This window comes from Panthera tigris, chromosome C2 (assembly GCF_018350195.1).
Source record: "Panthera tigris isolate Pti1 chromosome C2, P.tigris_Pti1_mat1.1, whole genome shotgun sequence".
Classification (NCBI taxonomy): Eukaryota; Metazoa; Chordata; class Mammalia; order Carnivora; family Felidae; genus Panthera; species Panthera tigris.
Window position 1 is genome coordinate 60113616 of NC_056668.1, and position 22196 is coordinate 60135811.

General features: G+C 41.6%; 1 protein-coding gene across 5 annotated transcripts in view; it reads right to left on the reverse strand.

Moving 5' to 3' along the window:
* Positions 1 to 22196, reverse strand: part of ZBTB20 (zinc finger and BTB domain containing 20) — a 761798-nt gene that overhangs the window by 25958 nt on the left and 713644 nt on the right. For all 5 annotated transcript variants that reach the window (XM_042998568.1, XM_042998567.1, XM_042998569.1 and 2 more), the window contains 2 exons: positions 16572 to 16735; positions 16015 to 16202 (listed from right to left, as the gene is read on the reverse strand). In XM_042998568.1, the coding sequence (XP_042854502.1) occupies positions 16015 to 16202; positions 16572 to 16582 (199 nt within the window). In that variant the 5' untranslated portion in view covers positions 16583 to 16735. The remainder of the gene's footprint in view (positions 1 to 16014; positions 16203 to 16571; positions 16736 to 22196) is intronic.

The following is a 22196-nucleotide window of genomic DNA, read 5'->3' on the forward strand; positions in this document are numbered from 1 at the left end:
TAAATTTCTCACACCTGAGATACAGAGCCACTGTTAAACTTCATATAACAATACTTGCCTTCCAATGTTGTACTTAACCAACTAGCTAACCTTTTTCAAAAGCAAAGTTAACTTTTCTGTAATAATTTTTTCCTCCAGTGCATATCCTCAGCTTAATTATTAGTCTCTGGCATGTCATTTCAGTATATAAATTATCAACATGATTTTGCGCCATAACCAACAGTTTATAACAGATAATACCAGGGAAACGAGGAAGCCCTGTGAGCTATTCACTGCCTTTCAGAGATGTTCTCCGGTCTTACTGGCATTGCTTAACAGCTTTTTTCTGTTTTTAAAAGACCACCCGCCCCCGCCTCTAGTAGAGCTGTCGGTAACTCTCAATCAACCGTTTAAACGCACAATGATGCACAATAGCCAGGTCACTTGCACCCTTGGATTCTACCAAAGGATCACAATGTACTCAGAGTGTATGGAGAAGTATCTCCTTTCTTCTAAAGATCCTTAAATCCCTGGGATTTATAGCATCTTCCAACTCTTTAATTAGTAGATTCATTTTTGAACTACCGTAACCCCAAAGACATATCTGCAGAGCCCTTGTGACTGTGTTTTTCCCTAAGCCTTTACTCCTTTCAGTTTCCCCAGTTTGCTCCTTTAATTTCACTTTCAGAACTTCTTGAGGCTCAGTGGCTGAACACCACACAGCGCAGGTCTTATCTGATGTACCGGCGCCTGGTGTGGTCTAAGACACACTGGTGTTTTGTTCTTGAAGTACAGGACTGAAGTTCTGAAACCTAGACTCCAACACAAAGGAGATCATTAGCTCGTTTTAAGTGTCTCTTTTCTTCCCTCATGGCCCCCTCCTACCCACCCCAGTGCTTCCTTAGTCCTATGCACTGGCCACAGATGGCAACCATATTCCAATTCCAAAGCTGAGTATATACAAAATCGTTCCATGGAGAACAGAGTGGCTTCAAAGTTAGCTTTCTATTCAAGTGGGATGGTGGAGACTCTGGAGGAGTGAACTCATCTCTCATTCATTTAACCCTCTATTCATTCAGCCAGAAGCCTGTTTTCCTACACATTCTTCTAGTGTCCAGCCAGTTGAGGGAGGCCGGGTGTGAAGAACTCTCTTGAGGGCCCTTCCAGCAGGAGGGCACTGGGATTCTAAGCCAAGCTCTTGTTTCCCTGGGCCAGCTCTGTCTGCTGCTGATCAAATCATGCCAGTCCCGTGAGAGGTGCTTGGGAGCACTGTGTAGGGGGTGGATTTCTCAAGAGCTGTCTCCTTGCTAGACTGACAGCACATACTGTATTCCCTAGACAAGGATTAGACCAGGGAAAAGGGTGAAACAAGGAGGAGGGTGTGGGGTTTCAGAAAACTCCGCAGGATGGCACAGTAATGGGAGGTGGGAGTGGGAAAACCTTTCCTTTTTCTTGTTTCAAGGTTTGCTGGAGCTTTCGCCTAATCATCTGTTTGAGCATCTTGAAAATAAGTATCTATTTTCATGATATCTATGAAAAAAAGGCACCAGATTATACTACAAAGTTGACCTTAACCCTGCCATATTGTTACTAGAATCAAAACATGTAGCAGCCTACATCCAACAGAAAAGGATTTTGTTTTCCCAGCATAAAAACCAGAGGGTATCTGCAATGCACTTTGTTTCGTAGGTCTGCTGAAGGAAAAAAATCTGATAAAAAATCAGTACCTATACTTTCACAAATGGGCAAAATGCTCACAAACACCATACACCCTTGCTTTTGTTCCATTCTCCCACACCACATTCATTCATTCATTTATTCATTCAATAACTATTTGCTGAGCACTTACTATGGTCAAACACTCTGCTGGGTGCTCAGGATCCAGCAGAGAACAAGACAGGATTTCTTTCCTCATGAGTTCTTCCAACTGGCCCAAAGAAGCACTTAATTTAACTGCTAGCATGTTATTTGAGGAACAGGGATGATTTGTCTTGCCTAATATTTCTTCCGAGTCTTTCTGAAACATATTTCTTGAATGTTCAGACTCCTTCAACTAAGACTTCTGTCTTGAATCTCTCCCGTTCTATTGTTATATCCATTCCTTTCTTGGCTACAATGTTGAGAGTTCAGATTGCAACTGCTACCTTTTTTTTTTTTTTTTTTTTCTTTTGGTGGGGCTACAACCCTGAGGGATCGTTACTTTTCAAGCTGCACATATATTTTGTCTGTAGATATTGTACCATCTAAATGGTGTCTTTGGATTCTGCTGAATAGCCGTCAACATGATTTAAGGAAGACTTCATATGAGAATCAGAAATCACAAAATTTCATTATTTTAAAGCTCTGACTTGAGATTTATGTGGACTTCACACAATCTAGGTTAGCATTTCAACTGCATCTCTTACTAAGAGACCTGTGCGCTCAAGTTCCATACCCATGTGTCTCTGGAATTCTATACTCAGCGGCAAAAGTGCTCTGGAGGGAGGAGAAGCAAATGTCCACAATTATCTCCACGCATTACCCAAAACCCACGGGACAGGAAACGCGTAGTCGGTACAATGAGCCAACAAGTCTTCCTGAATTTCTTAAGATTATATATATTTTTTCAGCTCCTGCAAACTGCTTCAGAATGGAAGAAGATAAGTGAGCTGGGAGATTCAGGGCAATCCTACTCTGCAGCAACTAAGTTGGCCTCTATTTTCAATTCTTTCATAATACTCTGAAGCCATCGGGTGGACGGTCTTTCAAAAAGATGAAAGGTGCATTTCTTTAGTTGTAAGGATGTCTCTTTGGAGGGGGTCTGGAAGTGGCAGCACAGCTGTTGGCCCGTTCTGAGGACCTCATGTTTCGGCCTTTTCTGGTATTAGTGCTGGTAGGTGGCTTCAGGGAAAGGAAGGTGCGTGGTGGGGGGTGGGGGTGTGTGTGTGTACAGATGCTACGATGTATTCGGAGCTGATGCAGCACACAGAGCCATTCTCTATAATTTGAAAATTTTTCACTGACTGGAATGCGCTTGAGGACAAGAAGGAACTCCACAGATCAACACTATCAGACTGTCATATCATATAAAGAATAATCTACACCTTCCCCATGTCGAAAAGGAAACATTCAGAGAGATTTTTGAAGCTGTTTGGACTGCAGATTCCTTATCTGTAAAATGGAGTGTTTTTTGTAAGAATGACAGAATGTACCTGACACACAGTGGATGCAAATATCAGTCCTCTGTCAATGTCAGGAAAAAACCCAAATCCACACCAAGACCGATGAGGGCATAAAAGAAGGCCAAAAGATAATGGAGAGGCTTCCCAGTCCACCTGGGCCTGAATCTGAGAAGGGACAAGGAAAGGGAAAGTGGCCTTTTCCTGAAGTGAGGGGGAAAGTGTCCCACATGCTGTCCTACAGATCCAGGGCCTCTGTCTCCGTCATTCTCAAGGGGAAGTATGCGGCCCCTGCTGCTATGACATACATCATTTATGTTGCATCAATTTTAGTACATATTTACTTAATAATTTAAAACATTTAAACTATAGCTAATGCTCAAATTCTCTGAGTGTTGGCAGTCTTTCTGGTGCGGTTTTAGAAGCTTTACCTATAGCATTTCATTTACTCCTTATAATAACCCCACGAGACAGATACTATTCACATCTTCATTATGCATATGAGGAAATGGAAGTATAGGGAGGTTAAGTAAAAGCATGTAAAATGCATTCATAGGCTGAAGTTCACGTTAAAAAGAGCAAATAAGTAGACCGTGGGGGTGAGAAAACATTTTCTGAGCAAACCTACTCCATTATCAGGTGTTGAAGAAATGGCTTTAGAGGTCTGTTATACCTGCCCCTGCCCTGTGGGCATCTTGAAGGGACCCGAAAGGGCTCTAGGAATCAGTCCACATACGGATGTTCGCATCAGACTTGCTCTTTTGTTTACTTTCGGGGGCCAGGTTTGAGCATGCAGACTCTGTTTGGGCTATGTCTTGGGGAAGTGGCTCTTTCCTTCTTTTTGTTCTCTGAACCCAGCCTAATGAAAGCTATATACTGTGTCTCAGTATATATGCCACTTAGGCAAGCATACATGTGTGCATATCTTCTTAGGAAGTTCATAGACTCTGACAGGGAGGCCCAGTCATGGTATTTTGGTACCTTAACAATTCCTCTTCTAGAGGAATCCCTCTTCTGGAGCTAGAGGGTGACATCTCCATGAAGCCTCGGCCTGTATCACTGCCCAAGGACAGCAGGTCCCTTTGGAGTGCCTCTCAGCATGTAGACCCAGGATTACTGTCTACTTCAGAAGCCCAGGATCCAACCACTCCTCTGGGACCCTTAGGTCAGGAATATAATGGAATAGATCAGATTTCTGGGGGTTTTCTTAAAATTGGAAAAAAAAAATCCAAACCACCCTGTCCTGCATGCAGAAACCTACAATATTTCCCTGAGGAAAGGCTATGCATCCTTTCCCTTGGAGTTAACATCTAATGGTTGAAGTTCAGAATTTGCATGTGTATTTTCCATGAGACACGGAATTATGCTCTGTAGCTCAAATTTACATATACCTTTCTTCTACTGTCTCCTTTATATCTAAGTACCCAGTTGAGATATGAGGCAAAGAGACAATAAGTGATTATACAGAAAAGAAAATGATTACCAAAAAAATGACAAAGGTAATTTAGATACCACTTCTTGAAATTCTTCATGTGGTGTTCTTCATGCCATGCCAAGCACTCTTAAAAATAAAATAAGATAAAAACCAAGAGGGAGGCAAACTGTAAGAGACTCTTAACTATAGAGGACAAACTGAAGGTTGCTAGAGGGGAGGGGGGCAGGGGATGGGCTAGATGGGTGATGGGTATTAAGGAGGGCACTTGCTGGGATGAGCACTGGGTGTTATATGTAGGTGATGAATCACTAAGTTCTACTTCTGAAACAAACAAACAAACAAACAAACAAACAAATTATGTATGCCTGCTTGAATACTGCATGGGATCTTGGTATAAAACCAATAATATGAACTTAGTTAAAACCACTGAGAATAAATGAGTAGGAAGAAATTTTGTTTTGGAGTTGGATAGTAAAGGCAAAACTCAAGGTCCATTTTGTTATCAACTATGAATTCATTCTTGTGAGATGATAAAGACTCACATTCAAAATTCTCCCATATGGTTGTTTATATAACTTCTGGTAGTGACAAAATAATTTTCTTATTAGTTTCAGAGGTAATTTAATAGCAGAGAGTTGCATTTGATGTAGTTGGTTCAGAGCACCAACCTGAAGTAGAAGGAAGTGTAGATACTGTGTGTCCAGGTGACAGTGGCCTTAGGCATGTCTTCAGCCATCAAAGAGAACAATACAGCCCAAATAAAAAGTTAAAAAAAAAAAAACCTCCCCAAAACAATGAACTTGAGGATCTCTTGTGCAAATGAAGAAGTACATGAGACAACACATAAGGTTGTTATCTGTAAAGCAGAGCTATTTGAATTGAACCTATCATAAAAAAATTTCACAGAATGTGGCAGTGGCTCAGTTGGTTAAGCATCTGACTTCGGCTCAGGTCATGATCTGACACTTCCTGAGTTCAAGCTCTGTGTCAAGCTCTGTGTTGACAGCTCAGAGCCTGGAGCCTGCTTCGTGGATTCTGTGTATGTCTCTCTCTGCCCCTCCCCTGCTCATACTCTGTCTCTCTGTCTCTCTCTCTCTCCCTCTCTCTCTCTCAAAAATAAATAAAACATAAAAAAAAGAATGTGGCATTTAAAAGAAGATTATGCCTTAAGAGAACTTGTTTTAAAACATTTTTAGAAAATTTTAATGCTCAACGTATATGGTACCTGTCCTCTGGCTAATGCTTAGAGATTACTGAGGGTGAGTGAATGTGAAGGCATCCAAAGAAGACATGTACAATTCTTGCAGGGCATTAGTTCTTAGTCGCTGAAAGGAAAAGAAAGCAATGTTGGAAAGGAGTAGAGAAAGAACTAATATACAATTACTGATTTGTTGGGTTTGGGTAGTGGCTTCAAATTTCTTTTACATAAATTTATCATCCCAATTGCCATGCACATGGAAGGTTTAATTCTCTCTCACCTTGACCAGTTAATTGCAGAGTCTCCCATAACACTGGTTTTTATTCTTTTGTCTGTAAATGGGCTTGAGACTCTCATATCATAAAAATATTCCCTACCCTACCTTTGTATTACCTGTTCATTATTTCTTTGTAAAGTATTAAACTTCTTTAAAAAGTAGTGCATGATTGTTGCTTTCTCATTCATCTTCTCATTGCTCTTAAACCCCATTTCATGGTGTTTTTGTGATGCATCTGACTCTGCTGTCTTAACAGCCACCAGAAAGCTCCCAATTCTTAATATCTGCAGCACCCAACACTGCTGACCCTTCTCCTCCCTGAGGGTCTTTCTGTACTATCCTGGTGTTCCTCCTCTATCTTAGACCTTCCTTTCTTTTCCTCCTTTTGCTGGTTCCTCATTCTCTTTCTTTTCTTTTTTTAATGTTTATTTATTTTTGAGACAGATAGAAAGACAGAGTGTGAGTGGAGGAGGGGCAGAGAGAGGGAGACACAGAATCCAAAGCAGGCTCCAGGCGCTGAGCTGTCAGCACACAGTCCAATGAGGGGCTCAAACCCATAAACCGTGAGATCATGACCTGAGCAGAAGTCAGAAGTCCAACCGACTAAGCCACCTAGACACCCTCCTCATTCTCTTTCTTATCACTCACTGTAAATATTCCATTTCCTTTTTTTCTCTCAACAAAGTCTTCTCTGAATTTGCTCCTATATTCGTGGCATAAAGTATGGCTTCTTGGTGAAAGTATTTGCTAGTCCTAATTTCAAATCTTCCTGCTGTACTCCACTACCCTATTTGTGACTCTGTTAATTGTCTCCATTGGGTTTACCCCTGGTGTCTCATTCTCAGTATTGTTTAAAACTGAACTGTATTATACTCCTCTAAACATTTCCTTTGTATCTTCTCTTTTTGGTATCTTAGAGTTATCTTTGATGATTTCCTCTCTCTTAACTAACAGTCAGCTCCTGGAGCTGTCCACCTTCATCTACAAGCTCTGTTGAACCTGGCTCATCATTAGTTCCCTTCGGGTTACCAAAAGTCTGAACTACTGACAAATCTTCCTAGGCTTTCTCCTCCCCCCCGCCCCCCACATCCATGCATTCTCTACACCCTTTCTGCTAAATTAGATCTTCCTACAGCAAAGCCTTGAGCATGGCAACCCTTACTTAAAACCCATCCACATCTTTGCACCAAAATGCAAACTCCTTACATTATCCTAATGCCATGCCACCAAAAGAATTCTATTTGTTTTTCAAGAGAGTTCAAATGGAATCTTTTTTGATAAACTGAATGGATATTACTATTAACCATGTTATAATGTATTTTATGAACTTTCTAATTTCTATCTCATATAATGGCAACTTAAGAACATACACTAAGTTTTAAGATTCTTGGTGGCAGGGTCTGGTTGTCTCTACATTCGTATCCCCACAGAACTCAGTGTAGGGTGAGGCACATAAGACGTACCCTACACATGCCTGCCAAGTGAATGAATCAATGCTGTGGTGAGTCCAGGTAAATGGGGACATACCTTTAACCACTCTGCAGGGTAGTTGTTTGTGAATGTCTATGATATTCTCTACGAGATCCCAAGTCTCTGTGCACAGGGCTCCAGTTTATAAAACTGCATCCTGCACAACACAGAGATCCAATCCTCCACATTGAAAGCATTCAGTAGATTGACAAATGAAGAGTCCTGACTGTTCAGAAAACATAAGTTGTCCTTGAAGCCAACTGGGTACCAGGCCGCACAGTATGATGGGAGGAGGAGTTGGGCTCCTGTTTGTCTCTTCCACTCACTCACTGTGTGGAAACCTTTTGGTATGACACTGGCCCTCTTTGGGCCTCAGTTTCCTTATCTGAATAACAATGGATTTAGATCAGGTAAACCTTAATCTCTTTTAGTGCTGGTAAAAAGTACTAAGTGCTACACATTCCCTAAAGAAAACAAAGGATACAGAGGCAGAAGAAAAGCAAAAAGCGCTTATTTAGCTGATAAGTTAACAAGGGGGGTTGGGTTGACTATGGTAGTTGGATGTGAGGTGATTGGAGGAAGGGTTTGACTTGAAATTTCTTAAAGCAAGGAATTTCTAGAATCTTCATACATGGTCTCAATTGATCCTAAATGACCCATCTCTGAGGCAAATTTTTGTTTTTTTTAAGTCAGGATGTGAGAATCCCTGACAGATATGGAGGAACACTAATTTTATATAATGAAATTTGCCACTAGTGGAGGAAGCACATATGAAACTGCCGCTAGCAGCTGCAGATAAGAATTAAAGATGGGAGATGGCAAGATGAAGAATACAGTCCTGAAAACCAGCAGGCAGTCTTACCAATTCTATGTGGGCAATCATAGACACCTTTATGCACTATTTGGGAGGACAATAGGGCATGGGGCAACTTGAGGCAATGGGCCAGGATTTGCCAGGGGACCGGGGAGGACTTCATAAGAGGACAGACTGCTAGAATCTGGGGAGACCGTGAGTTAGTGACAGAGTTCCAGCGTGACACTAATAGGTGACTCTGTGGCTCCAAGAATGAATCTTTCTCAGTAAGGAAAGTTATTTTGAAATCTACTCATCAGAAAAGTATTACCAGGTCCCTCGTAATACTTTCCTACATCTACTGATCGTATGAAAAGAGGGCATCTTTGCCCATTAGAAAACAAGTGGGCATCTTGCTTTACTTTTTATTTGGGAAGGAAATGTCTCTAGAAGGGATATACAATTCAGCCCAGCTGAATTTTAATGACAGGCAATGTTACCCACATATAAACCGTCCTATTAGGTTTATATTAAAATGAAGTAAAGCCTAAGAAGGTTTTAGTATCATAACTGAACTACTCTGTTTACTGAAAACACCATGCTCTGTCTGTCCCTGTGGCTTCCCTTCTGTTCCTTCTGTCTGGAATGCCATTCCCACCCTCTTTTGCCTTACACACACCTGCTCTTTCATGATCCAGACCTAATGTCACCTTCCCACTGCTTCAGGCTCCCTCGTCAGGAACGGTTTACTTCATTTTATTTTATTTTTATCTTTAAAAATTATTTATTTATTTATTTATTTAGTATGAGAGAGAAAGCGTGAGTGGTAAAGAGGCAGAGAGAGAGAGAGAGAGAGAGAGAGGGAGAGAATCTTAAGCTGGCTCCATGCTCAACATGGAGTCAGACATGGGTTTGATCCCACAACTGTGAGATCATGACCTGAGCCGAAATCAAGAGTTGGACGCCCAACCGACTGAAACACCCAGACGCCTTCAGAATACTTTAATACTGCATTTGTATACCCTTCCTCCTCCCCCTTACAGGTTTATAGTTTTAGCAGGGTGTTTGGGAACACTGAGGGGATAGTGTCCTGTTGCTGTCTTGACCCTTTGTCCTCACTGAGGACTTGGCATAGAAGTAGGGTTCAGTAGCATTTGATGGATGACTAAATGAAGGAATGCATGAATGAGTGAGGGAGAGGACTACCAGAAATTATTGCATTAAGTGACCATGGAAGACAGCCAGTTAAATTTGTGTTGTAGGGAGGGAACAAATTGAAAAAGAGGGACCATTTTATAAAAAGAGGTAACTGTGACATGAAACTTCAAGAAAAAGACTTTTAAAAATAAATGTGTCCCCAGATATACTAAGTAGAGACTCTAGGAATTAGAGCAAAAAAAAAAAAAAAAACCACACAAAAAAACCCAACAAACGAAAACCACAACTAACTGGGCTTCTCATGGGCAAGTGCTGGACTAAGCACCGACATCTCTAAATAAGAGGCTATCAAAGGTAATAAAAATAATTCCAAAGAGATTATGTATCAATTAGCTCAGAGGCAGAAAGGTGACCATTTATAAAGGGAGTGACTATCTGTTAAGAAATGAATCCACATTTAATAGGTAAGAGGTTTACTTGGCTAATGATATAGCAGAAAGACAATTTAAACTGTTAGCTCTGAAAAGGTAAATATGTAATTCTTTATGGTATAAGAGGTAGAATAAAGAGGAATGCGGGGCACTTGGGGGACAATGAGAACACATAGTTGTACCAAAGATGGCTCTATTTACTGTTTAACTGATACGGTCTCCAGTAGAAAATTAATAGCAAAGCCATAGGATAATAGCTATCTGTGGATACTCATTCCCTCCAATTTTGATTATGTTTCTTCTGCAAATTAGTGTGACCCCAAAATGTTTTCAGGATTGTCCAACTTGTCCTAAATTCCATAAATAAACTCTTTCAGAGGATGCTGTTTTTTGCCATGTCTCTATTACGGTTCTTCACAGATGGACCATTTTTGTCCTTCCAAAGCCTAAGAATAACTCTCTCAGTTATCAAGACATACCAAAATCCAGTTCAGCTGCTCCTGTGGGATTCCAGTTAGTTTAGACACATCTGCTGAGATACATGCATTTGAATCCAAATGAAGCTTTTGTTTGATTATACATTTTGAACAGTTAGGGAGGTTTTTTGGGGGCCAAAATGTTTTTCATTTTTTGGCACTCCAAACAGAGATCTTCAGTTATAAACACTGCCTTCGGAGCACCTCCAGCAGAAATCCAATCTTTTCATGTGAACAGGTGCCTCAGGAAGATTTTGGAAGGTTTTACATTGCATCAGCTTTCTGATTGGAAACTTTCTGAACACGCACACAAATTTGCCAAGGAGACCTTCAAACTTGCTTGAGCAGTTTTCACTCATACAGACAGACATTCACACATACAGACAGCCCAAGTAAAAGCAAATCAGAGCCTTGTAAAACTGAAGTATCTTTCCTAAAGGTTAAATGCCATACGCAAACAAACTGAACAAAAAGGAATGCATGGCAGGAGAGAGAACGAATTGATAGCAAGGACAGAGGTTCAAATTCTTCATGAGCACGCTCCCCTTAAAGCGTTACTGGAGAGTTTCAGCGGCACATCCTCTTAGTAGAATGCTATCTCACCCAGTCTTGAATAAACGCCCAAGCGTTTGTGATTTTAAACACTGTACCTTAGGGTATTGCTACTGATCCCTTTCACTCACAAACTTGTTCAAACATTTATTTTGAAACACTTCCTTCCCCAATGCAAATGGGTCAACCGGATTCAAATAGGAAGAGAAAATACTACTCTCTCAACCGGGCTCGTCAGCAAAGCCCATATTTTAGCTGGTTCCCTACAACTTTTCTAGTTTGAGCAGAAGCTGAAAAGTTGATCCAGAGTAAAATGACTTTTTAATCCTTAAGCCTGAAAAGTTATTACAGAGTAAAATCACTCTCCCATTGGGCATGCCCGGGATTCAGGGGGGCAATCTGCTTCCAAGTTGTTCATATAGCCCTGGACCAGATGCTCTAAGGTGGCCAGAAACCTTTGTCTACACCCACTTAGCAGATTTCTGGCTCTCTATCAGGGACTAAGAGGTTTATTTGCAGAAATGAATCATTTCCTTCAAAATATCCTTTACCCTATTTACATGCTTGCATATTCCTTCCATTTTGTTTTCCCCCTACAGCTTTACTAAGGGAATTAATTATCTAGAAGAACAGGAACATACAGTAAGTACATCTGAGATCCAGGATGAGACACAGTATGTCATCTATTAGGCCTGGCTAAGACCAGCAGCTGATGCTAAATGGGAAGGAACATGCACCAAATGTTTTTTAATCACAAAGTTAGTAATTAATTGCTCTTTAAAATACATTTTATGCTTCTTTCTGTCTGTGTACATGAAATGCACATTTATTACATGCCAAAAATTACAACATTATGGTTTAAATGTGACTGGCACGGAAGTCCGGAAATCAGAGTTAATGTTCCCACAGCAACTTTAATTCTGTCCGTGTGCACATGTAGGGCCATAACAGCCTTCCGTTCCAGGATAATACATATAGATGGTTTGGGGAGGGAAGCTAAAGACCCATAGCCTCAACTGTAGTTACAGGAGAAAAACAAAGGGTAAAAACCATGTTCCTTTCTTTTCCACATACGTGGATAAGAAACAATGTTCCCGCGCCTGGTGTTGTGTAATCAGGGAATCAAAGAGTCTGCTGTGCTGCCTGCACTCAAGGGGACAGTTGCTGTTGCTGTGGGAACCTGAACTTTGCATTTCCTGACTTTGGGGTAATTAAAATGTCAGCCTTAATGTGGCATTAATGGAGTCTGCCATAAAAAATCCTCTTTGTTTTGTTCCCTAAAAATTGCTTAAAAGTTCACACTGAACCAAGTGTACTAAAAATTTTAATCTTGGGGACTTGGATGGGGAGTGGTGGCGGTGGGGGGGGGGAGCGGAAGATTGGGAGGGGGAAGACCAATGAAGGTAGAAGGCCAGAGAGGGAAAGGAGGGGCCGGACAGGCTCCTCCACGGTGCTCAGCCCCAGCAGAGTCATGCTACCTACAGAGCTAAAGTTAAACCCACCCACACAACAGTTTGGTAATGTGTAAAGGTTAAATTAAAAATAAATAAAAACTGTTAATGCATAAGTGCATCTTGGCAAGGGCACAAAAAATGAGACAGCCTGATGAGGCCGGTGCAAAACACTAGAAGGTAAGTAACCAGGGATGTCAGCTTCCAACAAAACAAAGACATCAGAATAGGTGGATCTACAGCCAAAAGTAGGGAGGATTGCCAAAGGAGTGGGGGATAGAATCACTTGTCTTTTCATTGGGAGCCTTGTTTGGGGGAAAGCAAACTGGAGGCAGCACGCAAGTAAAAGTTTTGGTGGAGTCTGTCACATGTATAGGACTGTGACGCACTACAGCTTGATAGTTGTCAAGACAGGGAGAGTGTCGTCTGCCCTCCCCTCTCCCCCCCCCCCCCCCCCCCCCCCCCCGCCCCACTTGGTTTAGGCCTGTTTACACATTTGAAGAGAGAGCCTGAGCTCAGCCAGTTCTGTCAAATACCTAGGGCTTTTCTACCCTTTGCATTCCAAAACTCCTCTTAACGTCTTCTGTTATTATTATCATCATCTGAGTCCATTTACTATTGGATTTTTAGAAATGGTGAGGGGGTGACAGGCTAGGAGGGCATGGGGGAATCCTGCTAAGAGGCCATTGTCAGTGGGTGCACTGCAAAGTAGCACACATTCCAGTAGCAATAATAACCTCATCATCTCACAAAGGAAAACCTCTCTCCACCATGTTCCTTCTTGTTTTGGATATTACAGGGATCTTTTGCAAAATTTGAAGTGTCTCGGCAGGTTAAATAGACAACTGAGAATTTCATGGGTCAGACTTGTCTAAAACACTGGCCTGTGTCCTTCAGATGCAACAACACTACGTCTGACCCACCCTTATGGTTCATATGCTGAGTGGACCCTTCTTCTGTGGGGATGCTGATCCCCTGTGTTTTAGAACTCGGTCACCGATATGAGTAGTTGCACATTTTCAAGAATGCCATTTATAGGCTTGGAACAGAGAATTCAGGCTGCCCACAGTGAGAGCAAATCCATAAACATCCCTCAGTATCCAAATGAGTTAACGACTGAGTAAGTCATTCATCTATAGACGTGCCAATTTTCTCAGTTTTCTCATCCATAAATTGGGAAGAATTAGAATGACTGACGGGAAATGGGCATTAAGGCATGGCTAAGAATACTTCTGCTAAACACATAACAAATAAAAAGGTGCTATAAAAATTCAGGCACTTGTGAAAGCTTGGAACACCACACACTGGTGGAATGTTTCTGAAGTTAAAGAGACTAACAAGACCAGGGCACTATTTTTAAATGCCCCAAATCTGTTAGTTCTAAATAGGAGCTGAATATTTTACCTTAAAGAAATTAGGCTTTTAAATTAATCTGTGGTAAGAATGACATTTGAAAGTAAAAAAATAAAATAAAATAAAATAAAATCTTCTTGAATGCAAGAAGAGCATCCAAAAAATTTAACAGCTTAAAATAAACCTCTTTCCTGTCTTCTCTCAAGCAATCTCCAAATGGACAGATTTCTGTGAATCTTTCCTAAAAACAATTTTCTTCTAAGGGTAGGCTCAAATCAGGACACACTACAATCCAAATATATTTGTAGAAAAGTATAATCGATTGAAACAACAGGTTAGAGAAGAGAAGACTTACACATCTTAATGGCAAAATCAGAATGACTTTCTAAGCAGCTGGAGATTAGGTTTCTCCTCCCTATTTGCTCTCCTTCCAACTGCATTCAGACACCTCGCTGTGAGCTCAGATCTACTGGCTCCCGCAGGGTCACCGAGGAGCTGTGTGGCAGCAGGAGGCTCATACAGTGTCTTGTACATAATCCACGCTGGTGCCAAGGCCTGGCCAGGGGATGCTTACGGTAAAGTACAATAACTGAAGCCCGGTGCCTTCTCTATTCAGCAAAACGTTCATTTTGCTGTAACAGGGGATGTCTGGGCTAAGGCGGTTCTATGCAATCTTCCCCATAAGGTGTGGCAGAAAGCCAGGCGATGAAGGTCTGCGTGCAGGAGCTCCAGGCCCTTCTCCACAGGAACAGGCTACCTTCCTGGTAGGTAGGGACAGTGTGCACATGTCTATGGGCACTGTGCCACGCTATTTTCCAACTCTTCCTGTAATTACTATTAGGCTGGAGACTGCCAGGCAAGAAGGGCCAAGGATGTCACTATTACGATGGTCCACAGAACACAGTCCTTGCTTCTGACCCCCAGATTTCTCTGTAGAGGCAGCAACTTTGTACAAGCCACACGGGCTGTAGAGATTTGGATCTCATTCTTTCTTGTTTCATTTTCTAGTGACAGTAGGGTCTCAGCCCAGCCACGAGTGGAACAAGCTCCTTTCACCCCAAACTCGATCCCTGCATTTTGTCCCTATACCTAGACACTCTTATGATGAAACGAGTAAGGAGTGGGATCTCCCAGACTCATCCGCTTCGCGCCCACTTTGTGGAGTCAGGAAGATAACAATAGGAGATTTAGACTCTCATTTCCTAATTAATAATGTTTATGTTCGTGAATGGCATAACTGGAGTCCTTTTTTGAAAATGAAACTTTCTTGGTCTTATCTTCCTCCTTCTAAAAAAGAACACACCAGCTCTCTGCCTGTTACTAGACATCCTTTATGGAGATCAGTTCAGAATACTTGTTGGGTATCTCAAGACCGAAAGGAATATCCCTTCAGCCTGGACCCCAAAGTTATTCCATTCCTTTCCATTGTCAACACACATGTTCCTTTCTCTTTGAAGTACTGGGTTACACTTCAGAAAGAGAAAAGCTCCTAAACGTGATTTATCAACTTTCTTAAAATAGAATTTGAAGAAGTGACTCTCAGATTAGTGGGAAGACAGCAAAAATAAACAGCAATGGAGTGATTTCAATAGCGACGATCTCATTAAGCTGCCCATTTCCAAATTTAGCCCGTAGGCAGTTTTTTTAATTAAAAAATATTTTTAACCTGAATGCTTATTGGCTACGTGAAGTCTGGGTGGATTCTGAATTCTTGGAAGCCATTCTCTTTTCTTCTGTAAATTTATGCTATCCTTTAACCACTTCAAAATAAATTAAAAACTGGAAAGACGGAAATTCAGCCAAGCCAAATGAGACTCCAATAACTAATGCAAAGCTGACTTGTATTATGTAATTTCAAAATGGATGTTTCCTGTGTCTAACTGGCTTTTTGAGGTCCATATTTGGTGGTTCAATTTAGTCATGGTGGAAGTGCCATTATTCAGATCGCGGGGACAAAAGAATAATTAGAAAACAGTAACACAACTTCTTCTTCTTCCTTTTTTTTTTTTTTTTTTTTTGAGTGGATGCTATGAAAGAAAATGTGGTTCATGTAATTAATCAGCCTTTTGAGTCCAAATGGCTGGACACCTGGTTTTAAAATACACTGTAGCTTTGAAAATATAGATGTTGGCTGAATCAAAATGGAGGCAGGTTACTTTTGACTACTCTAGAAGACCAGAAGGAAACAGCTTGTTCTGAACGCAAAAACAAAAAAGCCAGAACCCAGGGGAGAAGCATGCTCCAAGCGCCGCGAAGACACCATCACCTTACTGGTGTACTCACAATCAGATGACCCGGTGTGAGCGTGAGAGTTTGTCAGTGAATGTGTTGAGTGGATGAGGGCTGGGTCTGGAGACAAAACAGCTTCAAAGTTCAGGCAGGGAAGGCCCGGCTTGGCGTTGGATCCACCCGGCTGAGTAATCTCATTCTCCTCAGATGCCTTCTGGTTTTCAGCTGTCTTGGGTTTCTTCCTGAAAATAAACAAAGGGCCCTTTGAAGGAACTGACTGCATATTTGGGAAAAGGCATTTTTAGAATCTGTTAAAGATAACTTGATTTTTTTTTTCTGAGGGGGGATGGGAGGGAGTCCAGTATGTCCCTTGTTTTAAAACAAGCTGATTCTTGTTTTTTTCCCTCCAGTAATGGCCTAACTGGGAACACATGAAAGCATATGGGCCAAGCAAACAGCACCACATTTGGACTCTGTTGGCTGCATAAAAAGACCCTGTCCCAGAACTTTAGACAGATTGAGCTACGTATGGCTGACATTATCCAAGAAAGCATCCTTTTTTCCCCCTTAAGAGTTTTAACATGGTCTGAAAAATACTAGTGGAGGTTTACCGTTCTAGCATTTGTCAGGAAGCTTAGAGACAGGACCCGTGGAGTAATGGGAGGAGCACTGGACTGGGAGTCAGGAGACTTGAGCTATGGTACTAGCTGTGCCTCTAACTTGCTGTGTGGCCTTGGGCACCTCACTTCACCTCTCTGGGCTTCAGTTTCCTCATCTGTAAAATAAAGGGCTTGGATTAGAAGGCCTTAAATGTTCCTTCCAGCTTCAAGTTTCTATTCATGGAATACATTAAGGAACATTCAACTTTCTTGCTGTTATTAGATTTACTTCAGATGAACACATAATTTCAAATCACAATCTAAATTTGCAGGCTGTAGAGATGAAAGGGTAGTGATGGAGGTTTTTGTTAAAGTAGCAAATGAAAAGTGAAAAGATGAGCTTAGCTGCTAGCAGGTAAAGCGGTAATGTGTCACATGGAGATCCTCTCTTCCAACTCTTTGCTCATCCAAAGCTTAACATTCCCTTTGTTTGTTGATTTGGTACATCATGACCGTGGAGTGTGGGAGTGCGACTGTGAATTTGGGGCGTGAAGAGATGGGTAAAAGGAATTAGAAAGTAATTGTTGCTAATTGCGATTTGGGGTCAGGAAAAGGAAGTAAAAGACGTCAGGTAGTGGTTGGCTCTGGTGTCCTCTCCCCAGGATGATGAAACTGATATAAACACAGAAATACTTAACTTATACTGCATGTGCCCTAGGCCCTAGGCACTCTGCATTCTTAGTCATACCCTGAACATGCCTTCCAATTTCCATGGCTCCGTGCCTTTTTTCTATCATTATTTGATTGGTGACCAGAGAAATTATTTGATTTAATTTTTCGGTACAAGATTATGTGTGCAACAGAATTTGTTGTAAGTAGCTTTGCTTCCATGTCTTTCTTGTTTCTATAAGCCTGGCAATGGACTTGTCATACAGAATATTTTGTATCGAAATTTGTTGTACCGGGTAGTTAAAATCTGCCCTCGCAGAATATGGTGTTATGATTAGCATGCTGTGTTTCTCGTCCAACAGGTTGTGAAATCAAATCTGCTTTTTCAGAGGGCAGGAGGCAGAGATGGCATGGTAAAGATGAAAAGACAGGGGAAGTTTTCAGACATATTTTTCAGTATGGAGGAAGCCAATAAGAGAAGCAACAAATTGCAATGCTTTACCAACTGTTTCTTGGATGGGTGACTATGGAATCAATCCCCAAGACTTGAGTGTCTACATGCACATCCAAGGACTACTTTCTGGGGTTCAGTTTAAGAAAGTATCCAAGATCAAAGTCTCACCTTTTTTTAATCATCGAAAGCTAGTGCCTCCTCTAAGGTCCCATTTCCATCAGTGTTGTCTGTCACCAGGTTTGTCATCAGGTTAGAAACCTTAGGTTAAAAACACCTTCCTCTGCCTTAAAGCCAATTCGTCCATACCTGAGAATACTGCTTCCTTCATATTTTTCGCATCCACGTTTCCTTTCCATTTCCACCGCTATCATCGTAACACTTTTATTTACACTGCTGTTAATTTTTATTGGCTCTCCATCCTCCTTGACCCCTCTGAGATAACCAGGTTAGCCTGACACCCCACATGAGTTCTATACATGCTCTAGTTTAGCTCACATGTCCTACATGTTGGCCATACAGGACTTTCAAGTTTCTTTTCTTTTTGTTTTTCTCTTCTTTTCTTTTCTTTTTTCCTTTCTTTTCTTTTTTCTTTTCTTTTCTTTTCTTTTCTTTTCTTTTCTTTTCTTTTCTTTTCTTTTCTTTTCTTCTCTGTTTATTTATTTATTTAGAGAGTGGGAGAGTGTGTGTGCATGAGCAGGGGGAAGGGCAGAGAGAGAGGAGAGAGAGAACCCTAAGCAGGCTCCACACTGTCAGTGCAGAGCCCGATGCGGGGCTCAATCTCATGAACCGTGAGATTATGACCTGAGCTGAAATCAAGAGTTGGTCACTTAACCTACTGAGTCACCCGGGTGCCCAGGACTTTCAAGTTTTTTTATTATTTGTAGAACATCTTTGGGAATCTGAACATCCTTGGCTCTACATCTTTCTTCAAGTTATTTCCCTTCAACTCTGTTGAAATTGTATTTATCTTTTAACTGTCTTGATTCCCCCCTCTACCAGATAGAATCTCTCTCTCTCTCTGAGATTCAACTCCCTCCCACCTTTTTCTGAAATTCCAAAAATTTTTTACTTTTCCCTATTTTACTCACTAAATTTTTGTTTCAATGATAATTATTTATGTGGTCATCGCTCCTATGAGACTGTAAACTCTCTGAGGGAAATGTCTTAGTGATTTTTAAATCCTCTGTGTTCATCCTTTCCTTCCTTCTTCCTTCCCTCCCACTATTCCTCTATTCACATAGTCATCTTATAAATATCATGTGCCTATGGTGTGCCTGCATAGGTTAGGGGATGCAACGAGCGTGGTTGCTACCTTCCCAGAGTTTGCTCTCTAGTGTGTACTGTTCATCAGAGTAGCTTAGACAAAGCTGTCATTCAGTATTTGTTTGTTGATGGAATGAAGCGGAATTGAGATGTAGTATATTTTGAGAATAGTCCTCGTCTAAATCCCAATTAAGTTTCCTACACTTTATGCAGCAGTGAAATCTACATTGACTGGCTGCTTTTCCTTTGAATCCATGAAGGGCATTCGATAAGAAGAGGACAATTTTGCTCCCCGAAGCGAGCTTGGTCTTCCTGAGTCATTTAAATATCAGGATGAAATACTAATGACAGATATCGCTGCACAGAAAAAATATTTATTTCTGACGCTTATAGACAAAGGCGATGCTAGTTTTGGATGTGTGTTTCAGGCAGTTGAGAAAGCCCTCTTTCAAACATGTGTACATGACCACACAACCAATGTCACTCTTTCATTTTTAATGCTGCAAAAATGGTATTGTACTTCATATAAATGCCCTTGCTTCCTTCCCTAGATTTGATCCTGCTTCCTACCTGACATTTTGCACCACACCCTCTTGTTTGTTGTCTCAAGGATCACACTCAGAGAACATTCATAGTACAGGGGCATTGAAAGCCACCTCTACAAATGAAAATATTGAAAATTCAACCTTTTGGTTCACTCCCTCATTTGCTTATCCTTATACCACTGGGCTTTTCCCAACTTCACAGATAACAGAGAGCCACTCACTGTCCTTAGAAGCAACTGATTTCCCTCCTCACCCTCTCTAATAGTTCTGTTGGACTCCTTTCCCTGGAGCTGAGACACACTGAAACGTAGCAGCAGGCTGTGTCTAGACACGCACAGGTGCTGTTATTTTGACCCCATTTTTTCAGTTCGTAGTTTATTAAGGAGGAAAGAGCAAGTCCTGTAGTAATTAATCGAAAATACCTTCTTTGGTTGTGTAAAAAGAATTATATAAACATGGCACATCTGAGGGTAACTCTGTCCAAGCCTCTGTGGCTCTGCATTATTCCTTGGAGCCTTTAGAGGGCAGCAGCACACAGGAGACTTGGGGCAGCATGTCAGAGAGGCAAACTCCCTACCAGACCAGAACCTTCTTCCCAGTCACCATGCCAAAGGTTGGTTTGCCAAGCTCTGTCCGCTCAGCCTCTTTCTTTCTTTTCAGTTCTCATTCTCTCTCTCTCTCTCCCTCTCTCTCTCTTCCCTCTCTCCCTCCCTTCCTCCCTCCCTCAATGTTAAAATTATACACTCTGATGAAGTCGCCCCTCAACCGGAAAATGAAAGCTCCAATGAAAAAGTTAGACAAGCCAACAACAACAAAGAAAGAAACCGGGAGAAAGGGGAAAGGGGGATGGTGAGGGGGAAGGATTTAAGAACAAGAAAAGGGCAGATGTTTCGTAAATATATGCAAAGCAAAACTGGGTGTACCCTGAACACTTCCACAGAGAAACAGACCAATCATTGTGCACTTCCTCCCACCACACTGGTGGAGCTCTGCATTCAAAAAAAAAAAAAAAAAAAAAGTGTGGCTGGAGGCACCTGCCTTTCAACGGTCAGTTCTGACATTCTCACTGAATATCTCCCAATTGTCCAAAGAGAACAAAAACATTTTCATCTCCCCACTGCATACATTTCTCTTACGAGAAAAAGGGCTGCTTCAAGAACTGGAAAGGCATTTTAAGGTGACTGGTGGCTGGTTTTTAACTCTCATTGTGCCGGCCCTGGCAACAAGCTTTGGGCTGAAACATAGCAATGAGTAAGGTTGTGGATGATGCTGGCTCTTTCCTTACTAGACATATTGCGTGTGGAAAGAAATATGCATTGAAACATATTGATGAGATGGTAGGTATTAGGCATGTTAAACACGTGGAAATTAACCAGATCGGTGGCATTTGATGTATATATTTCATACTTCTTTGCACATATTGCACACATACAGTGATGGCAGTGCTTTCTGCAACATATGGAACATAAATATTTTATCCGTGTGAGCTCTTATCAGGCTCCTGGGGCTGTTGAGAGGCGAGTGCTCTCTTCCATCTCCCTCTCCCAATTTTCTCTCTTCACTGGGCTCCCACCCTCTCCTGCACATTAACATGCCTTCCACTTATCAGCCTGGATGGATAGGAAAGAATTAGTCAGAATCTCCTTTTGATAAATAATTACTCAGTCATTGAATCATGACAATTTAGACCAATGATGCTTTCCCCTCAATTTTGGGGGGGAATGGTAACCATTTCCTTATTCTCTTTCCCTCAAAACCATTGGAAAAGATCAAGAGAGTATTCGGGGAGGGGGGAAGAGGAGAGGAACACAGTCCTACCATCAAGTAGCTGTGTGCCCTAGGCAAATTACTGTGTTTCTCTGGGCCTCAGTGGAAACAATGGAGTAATAATACCTACCTCCTTGGGCTGATGTGAGGATTAAATGAGATCATTCATGTCAAGTGATTGGCAGAGTGACGGCACATGGTCAGTGCCCAATGATGGTAGCTCTGAGAGCATCAGTTCTATGGTTTTCATCGTCTCAGCTATAAGAAGGCACTTCCTTTATCTTAGTAATCTTTTTTAATGTCTGGACTCGGGCAGGGACAATGGACTGTAATTGTAGCAAAGATGGAAAGAATGCTAGGATAAGCAATCTCCCCTTCAACACTTTGATCTTACTGTATTACCCTCCTGACACTGTCTTTCTGTTCACCTGTCTGTCATTGCTGCTCCTATACCAAAAGCTCCTTTTGAAGTTGAGGGTTAAGCAAGCTGCACCTGGACCATGGAAGTCTATTAAACCTGAGCACTATGGTCCATGCACTGAGGTAAACCCCTGGGATTCTCACTTATCATGTCTACTTACAACTTATCCCTTTACTACTCTGTCTAATGTTCCCAGGTCAATTTAAGATGCTTTCATAATGAAAACATTTTATTCTCTTGATTTTTTCAACCTTCGTGGCAAGGCTGATTTATAATGTTTTTCAGCGTATTTCTCCCTCGCTGTGTCAGTCAGGATCCTGGCAAGAAACAGCTGGCACACTCAAAGGTTTTAGCCGGAGAGGGTTTACTATAAGGACTGTATACTGAGGTGCAGAGGAGGTAAAGGGGCGTTCGAGGGATGGTGAAGCACCACCAGGCTAGCAGCGGGGGAAAGCTGTTACTCTCAGCTTTAAACTTAAATGGAAGGGGCCAGGAAGGTGTGGCATTTAGTCTAGTCA